At 40.3% G+C, this 23,951-nt stretch overlaps 1 protein-coding gene across 1 annotated transcript in view; it reads right to left on the bottom strand.

Moving 5' to 3' along the window:
- Window positions 1–23,951, bottom strand: part of Esrrg (estrogen related receptor gamma) — a 418,399-nt gene that overhangs the window by 58,135 nt on the left and 336,313 nt on the right. Inside the window, exons 4-5 of the mRNA XM_028758945.1 lie at window positions 7,340–7,450; window positions 3,412–3,573 (exon numbers count right to left, since the gene is read on the bottom strand). Coding sequence (XP_028614778.1) covers window positions 3,412–3,573; window positions 7,340–7,450 — 273 coding nt within the window. The remainder of the gene's footprint in view (window positions 1–3,411; window positions 3,574–7,339; window positions 7,451–23,951) is intronic.

The raw sequence follows: 23,951 nt of genomic DNA, 5'->3' as shown, positions 1-23,951 counted from the left end.
GTTTATGTGTGTGTGCCTTTGCATGTGTTTGTGCACTCATACATGTGCATGCATGTGTACAAGTTCACTTTACTTTCATTATAAGTGTTACATAAAAAATTCTAAAGTTAAGACCAAAGGGAAGCTTCCTTTTGCTTCTGGCTGTAATGTGACTCCAGACTCGCTTAGTAAGACTGGCTCCCTAGAGAGAGCACAATCTTATTTTTATCAAGGCAGACATGTGACTTTAATCTTTATGCTCCACGTGGTGATGTGTAGTTCTTGGATGCCCTTGAACTCAGGCATGCTTTGACAACACAGAGCTTCCCACACCATTCCCAAACTCATCAGGGCATGCATATTGATTAAAAAATAAAAAACAAAAAGCAAAAAAAAAACCCAAATAAACAAAAAACTTAAGAAACGGTTCAGTGAATTGATGCTTTTGAATTCCCTTCTGAAAAGCTAAGGTTCTCTTTGTAATCACGTAAAATACCCTCTGGGTACCAGGAAAATGAGAGCTTAAGGCATCTTGCCAGTGACTGTGTCTTCATTGCTCCTGAGAAGAATAATGTCAACTCCCACCAATTCCAAGCCCGGCTTCCAACCAAGCACAGAAGCACACATCCATTGTTTCCAGCACTGGAAAGGGCACCACTCAGTTATTCAAAGCTACTGCCTTCACCAAAGTTGCCCAGTCCGTGACTACAACATACTTCTTCCTAAGCCCCATCTCTACTTAGGCACATAATCAAACTGTAAACTCACCTCTGACCTTTCCTAACCACAGGCTTTGGGAGCAGTTGCTTTTTTTTTTTTTTAATGGTTGGTCTTTCTCATGACAATTCCAGATGATATTATTATATCACAATATTGCCTTAATAAATCTCTTAACTTGGGGAGACCTGAGCAGAGCCCACTGAAGCAGTAGGTGATCTGAAATCATGATGTCAGGAATCACACACTGCTGCTGGCTGGTTGCGTGTTTGTGGCAGGAGCATGGAGGTCAGAGGCCAATGTCAAGTATTTTCCTCTATTACTCTCCACCTTATTTTTGAAGAAAGGGTCTATCACAGAACCTGAAGCTCACTGGAAGACTTGCTAGTGAGCAATTTCCCAAGATCCTCCTGTCTCCACATTCCAAGGACTGGGATGACAGACATGTGGCACCACACCTGGCTTTTACGTGGGTGCTGGGGATCTTAGCTTGAATATGATATTATTTTGAAACATAGTCTTAAACACAGACTTGTCTGAAATACACTATGCAGCCCAGGCTACCCCAAACCATGGCACTTGTCCTACCTCAACCTGTCTAATATTGATTCTGCCATTGTTATGAGTCGCACTGGGCTTGACTGTGTTTTGAATATTCTGGAAACATCTGTGAACTTATATGAGTGCTTACATTTCTCTTTGCCTCAAATCTCTCCGTCCTTGAATAAAGGAGAATAAATATTCCCAATTGAAGAGTGGTTCTCAATTGAGAGAGCTGGAGTGGGTAGCTTGGTGTGAAGTGTCCTCTGGCATCATAAGGTAGTGTCTGAGGACATTTTCATTTGTTATGGGTGCTACTGGTATCTGGTCAGTAGATGGTAGGAATGCTATCAAATATACTATAATACACAGAAAAGCCAGCTACAACAGAATTTTCTAGTACTAAGTATTGGTAATACCAAGATGAGAAGCCCTAGGTTAGAATAGGTATATGTATGTACATATGCATACATGTGTATGTAACAATAATAATCAAAGAAAAAGAAACTGTCAGCTTGAGAGTTGGGGAGCATAGGAAGACTTCAAGAGAGTGTAGTTGAGAAGGACTGGGAGGTAAAGGGGAAGTAATGTAATTCCATTTATATTAAGTTGATACTTAGATAACAAAAATAAGTGAACAGATATAAGCATATGGAACAATCGCCTACCACATTAATGATCTCTCTTGATCATATAAAAATGTGACTATAGACATTTTTTTCAAAAGGTGTTAGTTTTGTTTCTCTCTACATTAACCCAGCCACCAACAGCATTTACTTCCCAAAGAGGTTTCATTTACTATCCAGACAAATGTGTCACTTGGCTTTTTCCCTGTGGCAGACCTATCATTCTACAGTCAAGACACATCCTCCTGCCTCAGCCTCACAAAACCCAGCCATCTGGTTCTTTTTAAATACTTCCTCTGCACACCTTTTTATACAATCCATATAAGCGTGATTATAATCTAAGCTCACAATCCTAGGTCCATAGGACTAATGCATTCTTCTAGATACTGTTCTTCTTGTATGGGTGTTTCCCAAAGCGTACATCCAAGTTACCTATTTAACCAGTTCTGACTTAATTTGGAGAGCTTTATTAGCACACAGTGTAAGACAAAGTAGCCAGTATAATACAGAGCGATGTTTAAATTAGTTTACAATTTGCTTGGTCTCATCTAGAACTGCCCTGAACAAAGCCATTCAGAAATGTCAGCTGTGTCCCTAACCACTGTAACAAATTGTTGCCCAGACGCTGCACACCTAATGACTTCAAATTAGCTTCACTGCGATACTGCCTGACAGTTCGTTACGACTGTTACCGACATGGCTGGTGTATCATGACCAATAAATTGGTTTCAGTGCGGGCTGGGAAAGGGACTTCCATCAATTTGATTAAAGAAATTACTGTAGCATTCAAAGCATAAAGACAAACTAGTTTAAGGGGACGGAAATATGCTAACTGTGTGTGCCAGAAAAACATCTTTTGTCACTTGAACACTTCTTTATAAACTATTTGGAAACTAAAGCCAGAGGAAATGAGAACAAATCCAAACACATCACTAACATTTTCAAAGGGTTTCCTTTTGTTACATGGCCAGGTATACGCTTTGCTGTTACAGGACAGATCAAGAAGGAAAGATAATAAAACAGGTTCGGGGTCAGCTTATGAAAAAAATCTATCATCTTCATCTAGTGTTTCATTTTGTATATAAATTCATCATAAATATCTAATTGCAAACTGACTTAAAATGTGTGATCGTCAGGAGAAGATCAAAGTAAGGATGATAAATACCAGGATGAAAGATTCAGAGAAGGAAAAGGGTACAGTAGCCTACTAACTGAAAATAATTGTTTGAAAGTTAAAAAAAAAGAATGTAGAATTATTCTCAGAAAAAAGATAAAAATCTTTAATATAACTAAGAAATGGTTTTCTGGCTGGCATGTTCTTTATTAAATTGTCACAAATAGTGCCCTCAAATAGTGTATAAACATCAGGTCTACCTCTCCATAAAAGATGAGGCTCTGAATTAAGAAAACCGGTGCTGAGTTAAGTACAGACAGCAGACAGTTAGAAATGATCTCACAGAAAAAAATGTAAAATTTTTCTCCTATAGGACATACCAACCTGTAGGCACCTGCAGTCTTTGTGTTTCTTTGGGATTTCCAGAGAACTTACCTGGAATATGTTTTGCCCATCCAATGATAACCACCAACTCTCTGTCAGCCAAGTCACAGAGTGTCGTGAGGGCTTTGATGTCGCTGTCAGGGACAGTAGGGTCAGGCATGGCATAGATCTTCTCTGGTTCAGCCACCAACAAATGCGAGACAATCTTGTTATCTGTAGGGTCAGACCAGAGCAGTACATGCTCACCAGCGTGATCGCCCACTTTTATAAACTCTAAGCTATTTTGTATTTTGAAAAATAATCGCAGTGTCCTAAAATAAAACACACATACTCCATCATGGTTCATCCTGTGTGCTTTGAGCACTGTTTAGGAAAATTCACAGCAAAAAAAGAACTCGCTGTTCACAACAGAAAGTATCCTTGGCTTTCTGAAAAGAAGACTTGGTTCTGCCGTGAACATTTTTCTAGCTAACAGGTAAAAGAAGTAAGATGTTTCTTGGGTTTCCTCTCTGATTCTTAAGTGGGATCTGGGGGAGAAGATTAAACAATGTACAACAGTTTCAAAATAAAAGCCCACTGGAAAGCATTGAAATGCGGTCTAATGCAGAAAGCAAAGACCCACAAATGCCCACAGTCTTAATAGGCACAAAAGTCATTAACTGTTTTAATTCCTTTAAGGAAGAGCCAAAGGTCAGAGCCCTTCTGCCAGGATGAATTACTGACTATATAACTCTATCTCCTTGGGATGCATTAAATAGGAGCTGCCCTCCTTTCCCTGGTCTCCACGTAGCAAGCCAACCCTCCAAATACAGCTAATATCTGTGCCCATAAAAACGAGCCTGCTTATAGGATACAGCATTTCCTCCTCCGAGCACCGTATTCTTTAATCTCCTATTTTCATCTCTTGTCCCCAGTTCATTCTCTGCTTCAGATTTATCTGTCTGAAATTTGTGATCTATGCTTTTGAAATCTTCATAAAGTCAACACTGGAGACGAATGGGAAGTGTCTCATTGGATGTGTTTTGCTGCTTAGGGGCATGTGTGGGTTTATGGAGGGGCCGTAAAGCCCGACTAACAGAATGATTTTTCTCGTTGGCCTGATTTTCAATTTCTCCATGTAGCTTTAGATGGGATTCTTTCTCCTATGTGAGGAGATACAAATGGGTAAAAATCAATTCACATATTTAAGAGTCCTAGGTAATATCTTTCCAGAAACTCGGGAGTCTAAGGGGCGAGTTTTGTGGACTGAGCTAAAGTTTCAAGTATGTTTGCTAAATGTTTTCTTTCACTCTGTTTTTAACTCCTTCAACTACAAATGATGCCTGGAATTCTTTGGTCTTATGATGAAATAACAAATAAACTTATCTAAGACATATCTAGCATTTTTTCTGAAATTATGTATATGTATGTGTGTGTAGTATTCCATTGATTCTCTGAAATTAATTCATATAATGTGTTTTAATCATTTAATTATTTAACCAACCCTTAATCTTCCATCTAACTCTTCCAAGATCCTCAAAAGCTAGCAATTGTCAAGAGTTCCTTAATTTACAGGGGTAGGAGGGCTTTGAGATCCCTCCTCCCAGCTCTATGCTAGAATGATGACTAGCTTGATTTTGTTCAGGTCTTATACAGGCAACCCTAAAAATATTTTTTAAATTACTCTACTGTGGACATACAAATTATACTTATTCCAGATAGTAGTCCTTAACATTAAGGGTCATATTCTGGTAGAAATATTCCAAAATAGCATACTTTAGAAGGAAAAATTTACTAACGGTGATATATGTTCTTTTTAGCTTATAGAATTTGAAAGGAGGGGTGTTCGTTTGTCTTACATGCTATGGAAGGGAGTCCATGTATATCTGGTTACACTGAGAGAAGTTTTGACTTTCGTGGCTCTGAAGAAGCATCAGTCAAGGGCACACGTGTGTTACCATAGGAAACCATGACTCTAGAGTCTTGTTTCCACAGGGCAAAGCATGCAGCCTGCTCTAGACAAGCCGTGGCTTTCTGACTTGCAGGTCAGAGCGATTCAGAGAAAGCCTGGGCATCCCCATCCTTCAGCATCCCCATCCTTCAGCAAACAGAATAGCCAACAGCACTGTTTCTGGCTAAGTCTTATTTAATGTTTCTCTAATTAGAATCAATACAACCCAATTTTCAGTCTTGGGCCTTTGTAGTACACAAACAACCAGCCAGGGGTGCAAAAATCTCCCCAGCCACCTTCTCGTTAAGCTTGTGGCGTCCCCTGATGCCTATCCGACAGGATCTGAAAATTAAGTTTTATAAATGTTTGTTACGAAAACACACTAATTGGATGGACTAAGGAAAATTAACACAACGGCCTTTAGATAATGAGTAACGATTCATTAGGAACCCTCTTTATCTCAGACGAATGCGGTGCCCTGCAATTGCTGTAATCTTCTTAGAGCTACTTGACAAGCCACTTCCCAATTTTTCAGGTTTACACAGAAAACGATAGATGTCCCTGTACCATGTTGATTTACAAAGAGCCTGGTGCTCACTTTTTCTTTCTGTAGAGGAAATTATCAATGGTATTGGTCAATGTGTGCTTCAGGTAAACGAGAAATGAGCAATCTTGGTATAATTGAATCAAGAAACACTAACCCTCTGATGAAATTAAAGCATTAGTGTTTATTGCATTTTATTGTATTATCAGAAAGTTTTTAATTATAATGTGCAAAATGTGCTTAATGCACTCCTAGATCGTATCTGCAGAATGCCAAACCGCTTCGCAGGCTGAGGAGGAGATGCCAGATTGGACAATTGAAAGTATAATCAACATAATGTTTTCTGGAAAGGCAAAAAGAAACTATGCCATATGTTCACTTACGCTTTAATTTTATGTAAAATGGGATGCTTTGTCTTTAACACAGTTAAAATGTCCTTTCATTTACAGTTCAGGGTCTGCTTTATTTATTTAACAGAGTCCCAGATGCCGGCCCGGATGGTGCATAGCACTGACCCCTCCTGGAAAGATTGAACTAGAAGCTGGCCCTTCCTTTTTCCTTGAGGGCAGATCAAAACAACCTCACCTTCTCTTAAACTGATATAGAAGGAAGAGTAACTTGTGTCTTCTATTTAAAAAAAAAATCAAAACCAAAAAAACAGTATGTGCAAGCGATTTTGCTACCAAAGCAACTCTTAGGGACTCTTCTGAATGCCAGGCATAAACATCTAGATTGCTAGCTTGCGGCACTGTAGCTATTAACTGATTTCTCAGAAAATGGGATACATTTATTGCCACAATCTACACTCCAGCCCCTTTTAGTTAATGACAAAGAGAATGGGGCTTGCATTCTAGCTATGAGCCAGCCATCCTTTCCAATTGCAACCTGGTATCATAAAATCACGGGCTCTTTAAAAACAATTTATAACACCCATAAGGGCACCTGAGATGGAACCACCAACCTATGCTCATTATTAGTAGGGTCCATTCTCGTTCTAATCTATTGCTAGCTACTGTGTTAACCTTATATAGCTTCAAATTAATGAGGCCCCTAATGTATTTTCATTGGGAGGTTGAGCAGCCAAACTCATTTAGTTAGGGAAAACTACAAAAGTCACTTTCTTGTGAAATCTGAAACTAACAGCTCCGGTGAGCTAATGATCACAGTATGATCCGTTTTATGTACCTCTGCAAATAACGACAACCGGTAAATGTAAAACTCACTCTATATAAGCCGTACATTAATATGCTTACGCTTCTACAAAATGACTAGGCACAAACAAGGTGGGTAGAGAATTCTCATAGATGGCTTTAAAAGAAATGAAAGATATCATTAGTTGGGTTGACACTGTACTTCATAGGCAATCCCTGAGAATAGAGTTCATGTTCTTTAACTGAGAGGAGTTTCCTTGGACTCAGAAGGGACGGGCATGCCAACACTAGGATGCACACTGCCAACTGGGAGGATTCTGTGTCTGGGAAGCCAGGCACATCTGTTGTACTTACATGGCTTTTTGGCTGGCTGCACCAGCTGAGGGTTCAGGTATGGGCTGTTCTCAGCATCTATTCTACGCTTGTACTTCTGCCGACCTCCACGCACTCTGTCAAGACGGACCCCTGTGGACAGAGACAGACACTGGCTTACTCTTGAGGTAGTTACCTCCGAATAATCAAATACATCCACTGAATCTCTCAGGAGTGCTAGGGAGACAGACAGCAGAACTCAGGATGGATCAGCCTTACAAGAGAAGGGTTTTTAAAAAATGGAAGTTGAATCAAAATCGTCAGTGTTTGGAAAGTATAGTTACCCGTGGCTAGAAAATATTAAAGGCATTTTCTACTGAGCCATCAAAGTTACCATTTATATATACATCAGGACAAAGGCACACTTCCATATAAATTAACCGAAGAAGTGGTTTCTTTTGTGCTAGTATCATGGTTTCTCAAGATAAAAAGAAATTGGTATCCTGTACCCTCAGCCTCCATCACCCATGAAAGCTCCATATGCCGGACCCAGTCAACGTAAACATCTAGAACTCTCCACTCCTTCTCTGCTGCACTCGTAGACCAAATGTGATAAAGAGTTCCTACAGACTTGGGGGAGTGTGGGGTTGATGTAATCCAATATTGGTCCATATAAAACTGTCAGTGTATTTCCTCAAGAAGATTCTTATTTACAAGGTGACACTAATGGGAACCAAAAGTAGGCAGGGCTATGCAAATAGTGTAGGGAGTGTTTTCCCAAGAGGGAATGCAGTAGGTAAGAAAGTCAAATCTACCCCTCAGCTCTGTATCCTCCCATCCTGTTGCTAGATATCCTGTTGCTAGCATCCTAACATTTAGTTATAGTTTCTAAGGCATTTCAAGTTCACAGAATTCTATCTTCATTCCTCCAATTGTTGGATCCGTTTGGTGTAATTGTATCAATGTTTACTAAAGTTTGACACATTTTCCTTCTTCCCCCACTTATTAAGATTCTTCTTCTCTTATAATTTTATCTTGCAACTTTTCTCCAAGATTTTTCCACTTTACATGATGTGGTTCCGTTTTAATCCATCTGAGACACAAGAGGCATTACTGATATTACGTATAGCCTTGACATCTCTCAGCTAGCTTCAACCTGAGCAAAATATTTAGTTTGCCCTTACTAGAAGTAGCAAGAGAAGGCGGGGAGAGAGGGAGAGGAGGAAGGGGGTAGAAAGAGAGAATATGAGGTAAAAGAGGAGAGAACACTTTAGTCATCTCTAAAATTGATAGAACAAAAGTCTGTAGAAGACACTGGGATCGCTTGGATCTGATGTCAGGGCTCCTGAACATTCTCTTAGAGCTTATTAGAGGATTCATTTACCAACATAATTTCACACATAACTGGTAGATTTCCTTAATTAAATCTATTATACTTTTATTTATGTACCTTCCAAGGGGATAAGTGCTTGTATGTACATGTGGAGGGTAGTGGACAGCTTACAGGAGTTCGTAACTTTCTTCCACCATATGGATCCTCTCTCTCTCTCTCTCTCTCTCTCTCTCTCTCTCTCTCTCTCTCTCTCCCTATCCCTATCCCTATCCCTATCCCTATCCCTATCCCTATCCCTATCCCTATCCCTATCCCTATCCCTATCTCTATCTCTATCTCTATCTCTCTTCAGCGTGAGATAACTACCATCAGCAGGCATTTCTCTTTCAATTTTGAAGACTGACTTTCTGCCCATGCTCCAAATGACTCTCTAATGTTCCCCACCTCCATCCCTTGCCATCTGGGTAGATAAGTAGCTATCCATCTATATACCTGCATACACACCCTGCCATCATCCATCCACCCCACCCACACATCCACCCCATTCCTAAATAGTCAAGAGCTTTCCAAATACAGGAGGATTTCACTTTTTATTCTAAAATGAAAATCAATTGGACAAAGAATTCTTTTATGGCTTGTGATCCTTATTTATATGACAGTAGGGAAAACGACTAGATATTGATAGTCGTAAAGCATGAGATTAATAATGCTATAGTAAAACCTGACAGATACTCGATATGCAGAGCAGGGCTTCTGCCAAGTTTGGATAACAATTAATTGCAAAATTTTCTGAAGTCGATGTGTTTTAGAAGATCATAATGATGCATTCATGTGCAAATTCATTCCCAATCAAAAGCAGCCAAATATTAACATTTTTCAAATATTTCAGACCAAATAAAATATACCTACTATTGCTTTTTAACTTTGCTTCCAAACCTGGGGTGATGTGCCTTTTATGCACCCCTGGAGAGACATTGCCTGTCATCATGATGATTTTGTGTAGTTGTCTACAGCCTCAGTGAAAGTTTAAAGGACAATCCAACTAACAATAGCTGAAAATATCTTTGCACTGTACCATGCCACTCAATTTATATCTTTGCACTGAAGCAAAAATCTGAGCAAGGAGAGACAGTCCCTCCTCACCTGGATCATAATATAAATATATTTGGAAACAGCAACATGTAGGCTAAAGTAGACCCAAACCGACCTATGAACATGCGGAACAGCTTCTTTGCCTTAGATGATTGACAACCAATGTGCTCATTCATGTGACAAAAAATATCACAACTTAATTTTTTGTTCTTCTTTTGAGATACAATCTCACTCTATATCCCTGACTAGAAAACAGAGTCCCCACTTTAATATAAATAAATAAATAAATAAAAAAAAAAAAATAAAAATGAAATGTTTTCCTTGAGCTCAGCTGTAATTTACCCAATATGAAGTATAGAATTAATAATTACAACCTATACTCTGTGTTTCAAAGGTTCAAAACCATTTTAGTAAAACTAAGTAGCATTATTGATGATTGGTAATTGGGAGAGCCAGACTGGTGAGGACCAAACATCGACGCACCCAAAATGACCATGCCTGCATTTTACACGTCTATATAAATCATTTCTCCTTAGATGCTTTTTATATACCACTGTGAAAAAATTAAAATGAGGGTTTTTCCTCCCTAAAAATAACATGCCCAGGATGTAGCATGTGAGACAAGGTTTGAAGTTAATTAAGGCAACTGGGTGGTCCACTCAAGTGGAGACCACCGTCACCTTTTTCAATAAATAAATAAATAAATAAATAAAATATTTTAATAGCTGGCATTTCCTATCTAATCAGAACGTTTTACAGGGCTTCTCACATACAGTGTGTGTGCCTGTGAGCCACTAGGGAGTCACAAATTGTACTCACTGTCCAAATTTACAAAACGGAGAGAGGAGGAGTAGGACAGGGAGGAAAAAAAAATGCTGTGACGACAAAAAAAAAAAAGCCCAACAAAGAGAAAGGGTCAAGCCAAGGTCGCCCAGGTCAACCCATGCTAAGCCAGCATGTTACGTCCAAATGCAAACGTTTATGATATTATATGGCCCAAGTCAAAGCGTTTTCACTCCTGTAACGGTGTAAAGTCAGATAGGTTCCATACTCTTTCTCTTCAGGGAATTATTAAGAATACCTCACCTGCTTTCCCAATTTAAAAATAAGACATTTATTATGTTGCTCCAAAGCAAAAGCTTACTAAGAGATCTTAAGGATAAGATCCCCGGAATACTTAAGAAAGAAACAAATGGCCACATTAAAATAATTTTTTGAAATGATCACTCAAGAATACTAAACAACCAGTTGTGCTTGGTAAATGTCATCCAACACAGACCTCAGTAGATTCAGGGAGGGCCAGGGGAAAGACAAACTTATGATGGCACGGACCCTCACCTGCAGACCCTTGCCTGTACTATCTGCAATCCTGTTGTTGTGTGCTACTGTGTGCTACCCTGTTACTTTGCTGCCTACTAATGTCTCCCTTCCTCAATGTAGGAAGAACACATGTGATCCTAACCTAGTCTGTGATGAAGACTGTTGATGGCTGCATCTATGCCTGGCATAGGGGATGTTCTCTTTCAGGAGCTATAGCAAGAAGCTATAAGAATTAGCAGAGTCCAGGCCAATGCTGGGGATTTCTATGGCAGCTTCTGTTGGGGTCTCCTTGCATATTTATAGGCTTCCTAGTAGGAGGATGAGTAGAAATTATTTGTATGTGCATACAGATGCTCCAGGGAAAAGCCAACCAAATTAAATGCTTGTAGAACATCTAAGACAATGTGACAAACCAACCTCTGGATACTTTTTGAAACCCTTCTCAAAGTAGATAGCAATATTGTTTAATGTGGCTTTGAGATTGAGTCTGTTTCTCCCCGTTTTAACAGACAGCATCCTGGTGCCAATTTTCTCTCAGGAAGCACAGTCCACAAGTTATCTCAATGAGCCAGTCCATGCCTGACGTATCATGGAAGAAACTAAAGTTCCTGAGAGTCTGTTACATGCTACACATTCAGGTTAATTTGAATACTATATGTATTAGCTAACATACCCTCAAAGCAACCCCACGAGACAGTTTCTCCTTTTATCCCATTTTACAGGTGGGAAAGCCGTAATGTGTCAAAGACAGAGTCAGGTGTGAGAGTTGGGAAGAATGCCTATACTAGAAAATTAAAAGTAAATTACTGAAGTAAACACCATCTCCACCTGACCAAGGCAGAGATAAGAGGTAGGCAGAACAGGACCTGCAGAAGTCATGTGACCTCCCCTATTCAATCCCAGCCCTAGTGACTCTGAGTCTATGACTGGGTCAGATGTTTGAGCCCATGGCTGTGAACAAACCCAGTGATGATTTTTTTAGAAGTCAAATTAAAAAGGTTTGTTTTCTATCCTTTTCTTCTGAGGCAAGGCAGGTTATAAGCTCCACATGCTCCTCACTCTTTACTGAAAGGGCACTGCCCGTTAGACAGGCCTGTGTGTGCCAGAGCACAGAAGCAAAGGGAGAACGCAGCCAAATTTTACAGTCCCAGTGGGCACCACCGATGGCCCTTGCCCCACTGAGTGGTGGCTAATGATTTTGGTTATTTTGGCTAGAATATCAGGTCTGCAAAACCAGAGTTTTGGAAACTCCTCCATCTGTGTGTTGAAATTCTGTAATATGTGAAAATGTAAGAAGGATCACAAAGGAGCTGTAGAGGAGGGGAGAGACAGAGAAACAGAGAGACAGAGACAGACAGAGAGAGAGATACAGAGACAGAGAGAAACAGAGAAAGTCAGAGAAACATTGAGAGAGAGAGAGAGCAACAGAGAAACAGAGAGACAGAGAAACACAGAGACAGACAGGCAGACAGACAGAGATACAGAGACAGAGAGACAGAGAAAGTCAGAGAAACAGAGACAGAGAGAAACAGAGAAAGACAGAAAGAAAGAGAGAAACAGAGACACAGAGGCAGACAGAGATAGACAGAGACAGAGAAGCAGAGAGACTTTAGTCCCTCAATGAGATAAAAAGGCAGGGCTCACATTAAAGCTTCCTTGTCTTCTAGATAAATGAACAAGCAGCCCTTGGGAATCCTTCCTCTTAGGGTCGCCAGCAGCCATCTGGGTGATTAAAATGGAGAGCGTGCACTGGAAGTCACAGGCTTCTAGATGCATCCAAACTGTGGGTTAATGCACATAAGACAAAAATCCCAAAGAAGCTCCTTTACCCCCAGCTCCCCGAGGTGCAACCCACAGCTCTTGCCCGGCTCCAGAGCCCTTGCATCAAACTTGCAAAATCTGGATTGGAGCCCACATGGAAACAGCAATCATTTGAAAGTACACCCCCCCCATAAAATGGTCAGCAGAGAACATGTTTCCCTAGCAGAAGTAAAGTTGCCTGTGTGAATCATGGAGGCCAGATCTATGACACACACAAATACAAATTAGGTCATCTGCAACAGGTGACACATGGTAATTGAATGTCTTCTGTCTGCAAGTCTGACAAAAGGTGAATGGAAATGAATGAGTCTGGCAAGGCAGCCCTGAGCCTCACAATACCCAATATCTCATTATTTTTAAACAGCTGTCTATAAACTAATGCTGACAAGCCTTGAACCTTTTATTTCTGCTCAGTCTGAGGTTTCTGTGAGGGGGAGCAAATAAAAGACGGGAAGAGAGAGGGGCATCCAGAGCATGGCATTAAACATGCGACGCCTACCATTATTAACTCTTCAGTGTAATTAAAGAAATCTCCCGTTCAAAAGGCGCCATTGCTTCCCTTCCCTTCCCTTGTCAGGGGTGTTCATGCTTGGCCTGTGCTTGCTAAACATAGGTGCTGTCTTTAAATCAGAAAATAAAATTTTCCCTTTATTTCTGTTTTGTGTGTGTGTGTGTGTGTGTGTGTGTGTGTGTGTGTGTATGTGTGCGCATGCATGTGCGTGTGTGGTTTGTGCTGTGTGCACATATATGGGGGTACCCGTGATTGGAGGTCATGGAACTTCCCAGAGTGCTATTCTGTCACTCTCTACTTTATTCCATTGATATGGGGCCTCTTACTGAAAGTGGTGTTTGGCTGGTACTCAGCCCTTTCCTTGCCGTCCCCAGCAGTGCTGTTGGGACACGTGAACTCACAAGTGGCTACGCTAGCCTTCTCTCCAATAGGCTCTCATTGTGTAGCTTGGAATAGTCCGAAATTCATTATATAGAACAAGCTGGCCTCAAACTCAGAGTGATCCTCCTGCCTCTACCTCCAAAGTGCTAGAATTGGAGGCAGGGGTCCGCATGCTACATCTGGCTTTTTATGTGGGTCCTAGACATCTGAACTCAGCTCCTCATGAATACACAGTAAATGTTCTACACAGTAAGCCACCTCTCCCACTTCGCCTATTTTTTTTTAATCTTAAAAATCTTAAAAGTTTCATTTTACTGTAGTGATCATTATAATCTGCCAAAGTACAAGTAAAACACAGTGATAATTAAAATATCATATATAGATAAGTCCGTATGTGTAATCAATACATGAAAATGTTACATACTAAACAAGCAGTGTTTCTTATATTGCCCATTTCCATTCACTATCTTTTGATCTCCTTTATATCGGGGACTCTAGATTCTATCTGCGTTCAGCAAATAACTCTAAGTTGAGCTTACTTGACATAGATGGTATATTCACAAGGGGGCATCGTGTCTTTACAGCTAACCTTCATGCTACATAAGGAGATGGGTCTTAAGAAATGACTCCAGATTCCATCCTAATTGTATAAAATGGCAAAAATAAGTGAGAGAGCTAGCTAGATATAGATAAATCTAAACAACCCATTTCCTGTCAATGAAAGGATCCATACCAGGAAAATTAATACTCTTGAAGGTAGGTATTTAGGCTGGGCATTGTGGCACATGTCTGAGTTCTCAGTATTTGGGAGGTTAAGGCAGTGAAATGGTAAGTTCAAACCAAGTCTAAGAAACTGAAAAAGGGAAGAGGAGAGGGAGAAAGACAGAGTAAGGGAGAGGAAGGGGGAGGAAAGAGGTGGGGGAAGGAAGGAAGGAGTGAGAGAATGGGAAAATGGTCTTCAAATGCTTCTACAGGAATTTAGAAGTAGCCTGCATTTAAGTAGAGCAGGTGAATGGGTAGAAAACACCCTTGCTGTGTGCAGATGCTAAACACCCTGAGTCTTCATAAGGACTCTGTTTGCATCAAGCAGGGAATTTCTTGATAGATGTTCTATGGGTACTTGTCACCAGAGACCTTTGTTCCGAGTACACACAAGGTAGGGAGCAGAACTTTCTGTTCTAACGATCCAAGAACAGAGCAAACACACTTGTCTGGTCATGAGGCAGCTCAAGGCTAGGTGTTGGGAGTCAGTGTCCCAGCTGTCATTTCTGCATGTAGGGAAAGGTAGAGTTTCCCATGAACATCTCTGTTGTTGTCCAAATCAGCTTTTCTAAGTCTATTCTCTAGGCCAACAGTTTCCCTGTGTGTATCTGAAACAAGGCCTGGCTCAAACACAGACTTCCACACCCTCTATTGCTATGCACACAAATTCTATTGCTATGCTGAAAACTGGATCAAAGGATCAAAAATATAGCCAAATGATTTTGTTGTATGTTTTAACTGTATATTAACAACAGTGAATTTGCTATGTAGCTCACGCAATTATTATGAAAGAAGACTCAACAAAACCGAAAAAGATGGACGAATGTATTTATGTTTCATTTATTAATAAGGTGTTTCTATCTGCTCAAATGCTCTATTTGTATTTCTCCATCTAGGGTGCACACACGAAATATATGAATCTCTTTGTGATTCTTTCTGTAATTCTCACTCACTGATTTTCTTAGTGTGCTGGTATATTACACTTTAAAAGATATAAAAAAAATGAAGGTCATAAAATGCAATGAAAATGAGTTGGCTGGACAACAGAATGCCATAATTCCATATTTCAGCATTCTTCCCAGATGCCGTACAAGTAAACATGCAGTTGATGGCTAAGCAGATATCAGTCAGATTCTAAAAAGAATCAACATGTGAGAATTATATTCAGAACTTTATTTAAATACTGAACGTGGAACAGGAAAGACCATACATCCCTGGACTTGGGGAATTTTACAAATGAAAAAAAAAATTCTGTTCCCAGGACACCTTTATTGCCTTCCAGCCTGGAAGCAGATGAATGAATCTGACCACGTGGTAAGCTCTCTTCCAGTTCCAAGAGTCTATGAATGAAATGCTTAAGAAGATGGAAGTGACCCACAGATTTGGAGTCTGACAAGTGCCTGGGCAGCTAGAAATGTAACATACTTCGGATCCTCGGTCAGTGAAGAATGGAGCCAAATGGCAGTGTTAGCTGAGCTGACAGCAGAAGGCTCTCTGGCTTGAGTCTTGCTGCCTCTCCCACTGACCTTGGCCAAATGCATTTCCCTTTGTTCTCACGGATAATAGAGCAAATAAAATACCCGTTTGAAAAATGCTTGCAGCTTATTGCTGCATTAGGGAAAGATCGATGTCCATTGCACATGGAGGGGAGGTTGACATGGGGAGATTACAGACAGCCTCGGGTCGGCCACCACATCTGGCTTCAGCTAAGCAGAAGACATACGGACTGGATTAAGCTGACCAGAAGAGGACCAAATAGTGGGTATTTTGAAAGCCACATGGACTGGGAGGTGGGGGGGCACTCTGTCACTGAAATAAACAGCACCTAATCTCCAGAATGAAAAAGGCATGTGTGAGATCTGATCTATTCTATTTATTATATATACCACGTAGATAAAGGTGGCATCTCATCATACACAAGTGTCCAGACACTACAGTATGTATGTGCAGATACATTTACATACCTCTTGACTATGAGGGGCATGTTCTAAGATCCTTGGTGTATGTTGACAGCACACACAGCATTGAATCTATATGAACTATATACCCACCAAAGCGCGTGCACACACACACACACACACACGGACACACACGGACACACGCGTGCGCGCACACATAAACCACACAACACATAAACCAGGAATCTGTGGACCTTTCCATTTTGGCTGAGCTCTCATTTCATACTATGGCTCTACTTTTTGGTTTGAGGTGAGAGAAAAACATGCACAATATTTTAATCCTTCTTTATGACAGTCTGGACTCCATCTTACCACAGATTTTGGTAACCTTTACCTTTTGGTCAGGCTCTACCTTTTCTTAAATCAAGAGCATTCACTTGTTCATAGAAGAAAGCGGCACATAGACTCTCTGAGGCCTCACCACGCTGTCAGCCTCACTGCTTGTATGACGACTTAACTGCATGATTAGGAAAAACAAGGGACCTGAGGACATCCTGGTGTACAAATGAAACACTCCAGCTGAGGCCTTAGTCAGCTGCAGAGTGACACATCATAGACTCGTTGGGAAAAGGAAACTCCACATTTGGGGCAGAGGGAATGAAACAGCCTGAGACCCCATCATGTGCACCTCAGTGGACAATTGTTTAAACTTTATTTTCAGAATTTCTCATTTATTACTTTTTCACCACAGTAGAACATACTTTCATTTCTGGACAACTGCACCTGATGAGAGGCAGCCTTTATCTTTCTGGTATATGTAATGGAATAGGTCAGATTTCATACATGTTTTCCATTCTGGAGATCAAATCAGAGGAGCTACGGTACACACAGAGATACACAAAATGCACATGGCAAAGGCAACTACAGTACACACAGAGAGATGCAGATATAGATTATACATGAACAAATGTTTTCAATCAGTACAATATTACTGATTTCCATATCTGTCCTATTAATTCCATGGCCTGTCTCAGTAAGTCAGAACTATTCATGTGTAAAGTAAAAGAGAACTCATAATAGTGGGGTTTATATTGATATTTATATCAAGAATTATAAATTCAAACACCTGGGGAATTACCTTCATGGTGTTAGTAAAGTGGACTGGTAGAAAAAAAAAGAAAAAGAGGCACACACTGCAGTGGAGAGAAAGAATTTCCCCTATAGAGAGTACACAGCACAGACCAGTTACTCCTTATGGCTGGAGCAGGCCCACGTGGGTATGATTGTCTCAAAGTTCCTGTAATCAAAAGAAACCACCATGCTGTGTCTTTATGTAAAACCATCAGTATGTAATTGCTCATAAGTTTCTAGCTGAAGTAATCCCCAGGCTGCCAGGTTGCTGGTTATAACTTTTGATGTCCACAGAATTTGAAGAAGCCAAGTGCTGGAATTTCCCTGATGGAAGCCAAGTTTGACAACTGGTGGCTTAAACTAATCATATTATATGTTGGTAGTGATTTAGAAATTATTAGAAATTATCCTTGAATTTTACTTATGCCCTCATTATGTAAAAGTGCAAATTAAATGACCCAGTTGCTCAAGCTGTCCTGTAGACTACAACACAAAATTCTAATTTTAAAATCTTACTTAGTAGGCGCTCAGTCCCAGGTTAATGGGAGAAGGGTTTTTATTAGAACTCATTTCTAACAAGGTTATGAGTTTATCCTCCCAGACCCTGTCCTAGCAGCTGTCAGTTAAAATTGCTGACATGTTTTGGTCCAAACAAGCCGTCAGGAAAGAGACTCACTTGAGAAGTTCCCATGGGCAGCCGTAGAGAATAACGGCACAGATTTTCTCAAATGCATCCACCATGTTTATTCAGTGTTTACATCTTGTAAAGGCATATGAGTCTTCCCAGAGAAGCATGTTGGAACTGCTGGTCAGTTCTTGGGGTCTCAGAGTCCACTCTCACTAGGCTTTTCAGAGTGATCAAAGAGAGTTGGTGGAGAACACATTCTCTGCTGGCTCTTCCTGCATTACAGGAAGAGAATTTTCAGGCTCAGAACACAAAGACCATGCTTTGGGCCTTCCAGAAAGTTCTCTGAGGAGGTGGAATTGGAGTTTCGTGGCTGCAGAGATGGAGAGGGGTTTAGAGTACTGGCTCCATGTTTAGTTCCCAGCACCCACATGGCAGCTCATAACCATCCCTAACTCTAGCTAGCTCCAGCAGGTCTGATGACCTCTGCTGCCCTCTGCAGGCACTAGGCACATAAGTAGTGCACATACAGGCATTCGGGCAAACACACACACACAAACACATACACACACACATTTATTTTTATTATATGTATGATTATTTATTTTTATTACAATAAAAAATAATTATTTTTTAAAGAATTGGAATTCAGGAACTAAAAGTGCTTCCTTTGGGTTAGGGAATCAATCACTGGGTATGTAGGACAGAAGCTGTGGCTAGAGTAACTCTGAAGGAGGTGACATGGACAGGAAATGTGACGTTTAGTGACAAAAGGATGGGGGCTGAACTTTAAAATGAGACTGTTTTGTTTTAAGAGAGGTGAAAATTTGTGCAAAGGTGAGGAAACCAATGCTCCCATGAAGGTTCAAGGATATGAAGGTACAGTGTGAAAACCTTTACATACGCAACATAACACATCACGCTATTGAAGACTTGAGTGTCTTGGTAAAGCATAAAACACACTGAACAGGTAGACAGATCCTATTTTCAGAGAGCATCAGAACCAGTGCAGCCAGGATTGGGGTGTGTGTGTGTGTGTGTGTGTGTCTGTGTACTGATTAGCGAAAGACAGGAGACAAACATGAACACGAAAGAAATGGTCACCCACAGTTCTGTTGACCCTGTAACTTGGACCTCTACAACAGAGATAGGAGCTTCTGCTTAGGAGTAGATTTTGGAATTGACTTTTTCTAAGACTCTCAACTTTGCTGCCATGAGGAGAACTATTGGGCTACAGCCCTCCCTGGACTTTGAGGCAGAGTCCTAATCCATCACGAAGGTCACTGCTGGGCAGGATGGGGCCTCCGCTCCAATGACAGGGCCTTCGTGACTGGCCTCTCAGCACTTGGGATCCCTGTTGGCCTTGGAAATGAAAGACCGTGAAATTGAACCCACAGAACCACAAGGCAGATCAAGAGAGCATAGCGCTGGACCTCCACACTTAAGACTGGAAAAAAATGTAACACTTCTACCTTTCTTTCAGAAGTTTTGGATGGCCCTGTTCCTTGGTTAGTCAAGCATTTAAGCTCGTCCTCAAGGAGACAGTGAGCAGATCTGAGTGTACGCGCTTGGGGATGGAGCTGGTATAGAAGCTATTCTTACTCTGGCTCGTTTCTTCCTGCATTTGTCTAATTAACTCAGTACACAAGCCTACATACTGTTTTTAAAAAACATTTATTTAGATCATTCCAAATCTTAAATAACTCACAAAAAAATAATTCAAAATGTTTGGTTGTTCTCTAACTCCTCTCTGTGTGTGATATCTACATAGCCACATGTGTGTACACCTGTGTTTGCTGGTATATGTACAAATGTGTGTGCAAATGTGAGAGACAAGAGGCCAATATCTTGACGTGACTATCAATGTATGCAGAACTCACTGACTGGCTGAACTGCCATGCCTGTTCATGTGAGCTCATGGGATCTATCTGTCAATGAACCCCATTTCTCCAGCACTGAACATGTCTGCCTTTTATATGGGTGCTGGGGCCACAAAGTCAGGGTCCTCTTCTTGAAAAGTGAGCACTGTACCCCTGAACCATCTCCTTAGCTGGAGCCTTTAAAAGATTTTTGCCTCATGTCTTTGTTAACTGATGTAGGTAACACCATCCCTAGGCATGTGGTCCTGGTATATATAAGAAAGCTAACAGCGTGAGCCTGAGTGAGCAAGCAGCATGCCTCAGTTCTTTCTGCTTCAGTTCCTACTCCGATTTCCCTCAATACTGGACAGCAATCAAGAAGTAGATAATGCATTCCTCCCTTAAACTGCCTTTGGTCTCGATATTTGGCACATCAACAGAAAGAAAGCTAAAAACCCAATGTTTGTGGTATTGCAGAATGGGAAGATTCAGTTGGGCTTTGTAGCTCACGAAGTATTTGAATATGAGGGTGTGCCCATGTGGGCGTGGCTACAGGATAGCAGTGTGTGCTGGGGGAGTGTTAGTAACAGCTGTTGCCTGCATCCTATTAAATGCCCAGATCTCATGGTACCAAATGACCCAATAAAAAAAAAAAAGAAAAAAAGAAAAATCCCTTGCAAATTAGAATAAAGATAATAATGGCTAAAAAGATTTAATAGGTCATTCAAATAAAATGAGTTTGTTCTTTTACCAATGTGCAGGTGTGTGACCCCAAAGTGAGAGAAGTTCAAAGGGTTGCATACAATATAAGTAGGAGCCAGGAAGAGAGGTTAAAAACAGCTATAGAAAACACTATTTGGCATTATTCATGCATCCTTGGTGCTTATAAACTTCGGCTTTCAAAGGTGAGATATGATAAAATATAAAATGAAGAGTATAGAATAAGCTTTTCAAATTCATATTCAGTTCGATCTAGCAAGCTAGTGACGTACTCTAAAGAGTTGCATAAGAACTTTTAACAAAGAACTACACGAATGGAGACTTCTCCCTAAATTTGAATTATTTTGAGCTAAACCGGAATGAAATCTCGTCTATTTTGCAGAGAATGAATTGAAACGGTCTTGGTTTAGAATACACTATTGCAAACAGTGTATTTGAAATCCCAGAGACAAACATACAGGGAGTGGGCTTTAAGTACAACTATATCCACCGACTAGAATGGGAGGGGAAACAATCTGTGAGGAGACATACTTTCAAAATGACGGTGTGATATTTATAGCCAACGTTGTTGCAAGGGATGCCTGTGAACAGTCGTGCGTAAGCATCAGAAGTCATTCCCACACCCTATTGAATACCTGGCACAGAAATGGAGCTTATGTCCGAAAGTTCTCCCTGTCCAAAGGGGAAAAACACAACAGAACACACGTGAACCAAGCTTTACATCTAGAAAGGTCCCCACAAACAGTAATATTCCATTTCTCATGAATAAAACAGGAATACATGCCACCAATGTATCCCCACAGCAATCACCCCTCTACAAACTCAAATCCATACAACGATTTCACTTTTTCGGATGCTGTTCACCTCACTCTGGGACTCCCTGGATCATCTGCAACAGATTCTTTCTAAGATTCTGAAATGACATAAAACTAAAATAAAAAAAAATCTTTTGACATATTTGGAAACTTGGACTGCTAAAGTAATGTTTGCCGTGGGTATATAGCTGAATTTTATAAAAAAGAAAAGAATGGTCTATGTTTCATTTTAAATGAAGCTTAATACACATCGACAGAGAAAGGACTGAGGGCATTGTCACTATGTAGGAAGCATCTACTAAGTAAAAACATACATCTTTGTCAACTTCTATTTATACAAGATGATTGCCTAAGTAAGTGAGGCTTTCAAACCCTTCCTCAATTAGCACCTCCATCATATTAAAAGGACAATTTGTCATGCTTACAACTTCCATATCTTTTCTTCAGCCACACCTGTGTGATGAATGGGAGTTTAATGAATAATATCATATCCTTGGTATCGCAGTTGTAAACTGAGCATTCTAAATCCCACTGGCATCCACAGGAAACCGAAGAGAGTCCTAACTGTATTCCGTTCAAATACAGACCTGTATGCTAGAGAATTCTGAGAAGCATCAGTTTTTCGAAATAATCATAACCTATTTCACTGTCTATAATGCTGACTCTAATCAATGCTTAGAACCAAATTTGAATTACTTTTTAAAACTCTATTTGGGAGCTAGAGACATGGTTCAGCAGATAAGAGCACTTACTGATCTTGCAGAGGGCCCTCCATTCAATTCCCAGGACCCCTGTAACTCCTGTTGTAAGCTAAAGCCTAGCTCTAGAGAGAGGGGAGGCCCTGGCCTCCACGGGCACCTGTGCTGAGAAGCCCACACCCACATAGGACACAATCACTTATATAATTAAATAATAAAAGTAAGTCACTAAAAATACTTTAGTGCATTTAGGAATAAACAATATCTGCTTTGACTACAGTATGTGGCCAACTGTCAGTTTTGTTCTTTTCTGTGAGAATAATATAATGACATTGTCTCTCTCTTCCCTTTACACCCTCCAGAGCCTCCGAACAGAACCCTTCTCTCCTGAACCTAAGAGCAAAGTGGGTGTAATTTAACATCATCTGGTAGAGAAGCCTTTAGATGTTAGGGGAAAGAGTTAACAAAACACAGATCTGCTAGCAATGTTCATGGAGGGTCTGAAATCTCATTCCAAGAGTTAGAGTGAGTGTCTATCAAGTGCTTATGAGAACAGATTTATGGAAACTAACTAAGAGTACAGCTTTGTTCTTATTAAGAACCATGAATATGTATGTAATTTTAGCCAGACTAAATTAACCCAAAAATGAATAAATAAAAAAATAAGGACAATAATTGTTTTCACAAGAGAAGGATTCGCCTCCCTTCCCCCTTTTGCTTTGGAGTTTCAAAAAAAAAAATTTTAAAATAAACTGTGGGTGAAAGAAACAAAAGAAAAATAATCTGTGAAGAATCCACCGAGGAGCAGAAAGCATGCATAGTCCAACAAAATCACATACACACAGTCACAAGTACATGTACACACATGCATTCACATGTAAGCACGCACATACACTCACATACATACATTCACACAAGTACCCATACACATTCCCAAACACACACATGTACATATACATACTCACACAGACGTACAACACACACACACACACACACACACACACACACAGAGCCATAAGCATATTGGGTGAGGATAGCCTGCAGGCTAAACCCAGTGTTCCATCTGAACATAATGCATGAAACTTAGTACCAGTGCATACACGATGCTGCTGCTGGGGTGTGCCTGCTTCTGAGACACAACTCTTCACTGATAAGGTTATATCGAGCCTCCATTCTAATTTTATAATATATACCTTTGGAAATTACATGAGTTAAGATTTGGATGCAATCCCATGTCATTTATCAGTAACAGTATAAAAGCACAATACATATATATGTATATATATATGTGTGTGTGTGTGTGTGTGTGTATGTGAAAGCACTCTGTGCCTTTAGAGGTATAGTGTGTGAACACACTCCCCCTGGCTAATGCTCAATCATTACTGTGAACCAACAGCAATGAATATGTGAATTAAACCTGTGGTTTCACTTTCGTTTTCAATCTGATGGCTTAATTTGATTGATGGCCACCGATCATTAGGGCTTCTTTAAGGAAATTGCTATTCGAGTTTTTTGACAAGCTTGCAAATCATTTTATTCTTACAGCTCCCATCCCCTTGGGCAACTGCTCTTCTATACCTTTGTGGTATCCTCTAATCAGAAAGTATAGAGCTACCCTTAAACCAATAACAGACAAGGCAATCTGAACCATTCTATTAATAAATGTATTGTTATAAATTAATTCAGGC

Source organism: Grammomys surdaster, unplaced genomic scaffold (assembly GCF_004785775.1).
Source record: "Grammomys surdaster isolate TR1022 unplaced genomic scaffold, NIH_TR_1.0 130, whole genome shotgun sequence".
In the NCBI taxonomy this organism is placed as follows: Eukaryota; Metazoa; Chordata; class Mammalia; order Rodentia; family Muridae; genus Grammomys; species Grammomys surdaster.
This window is presented reverse-complemented; position numbering and strand designations above follow the sequence as displayed.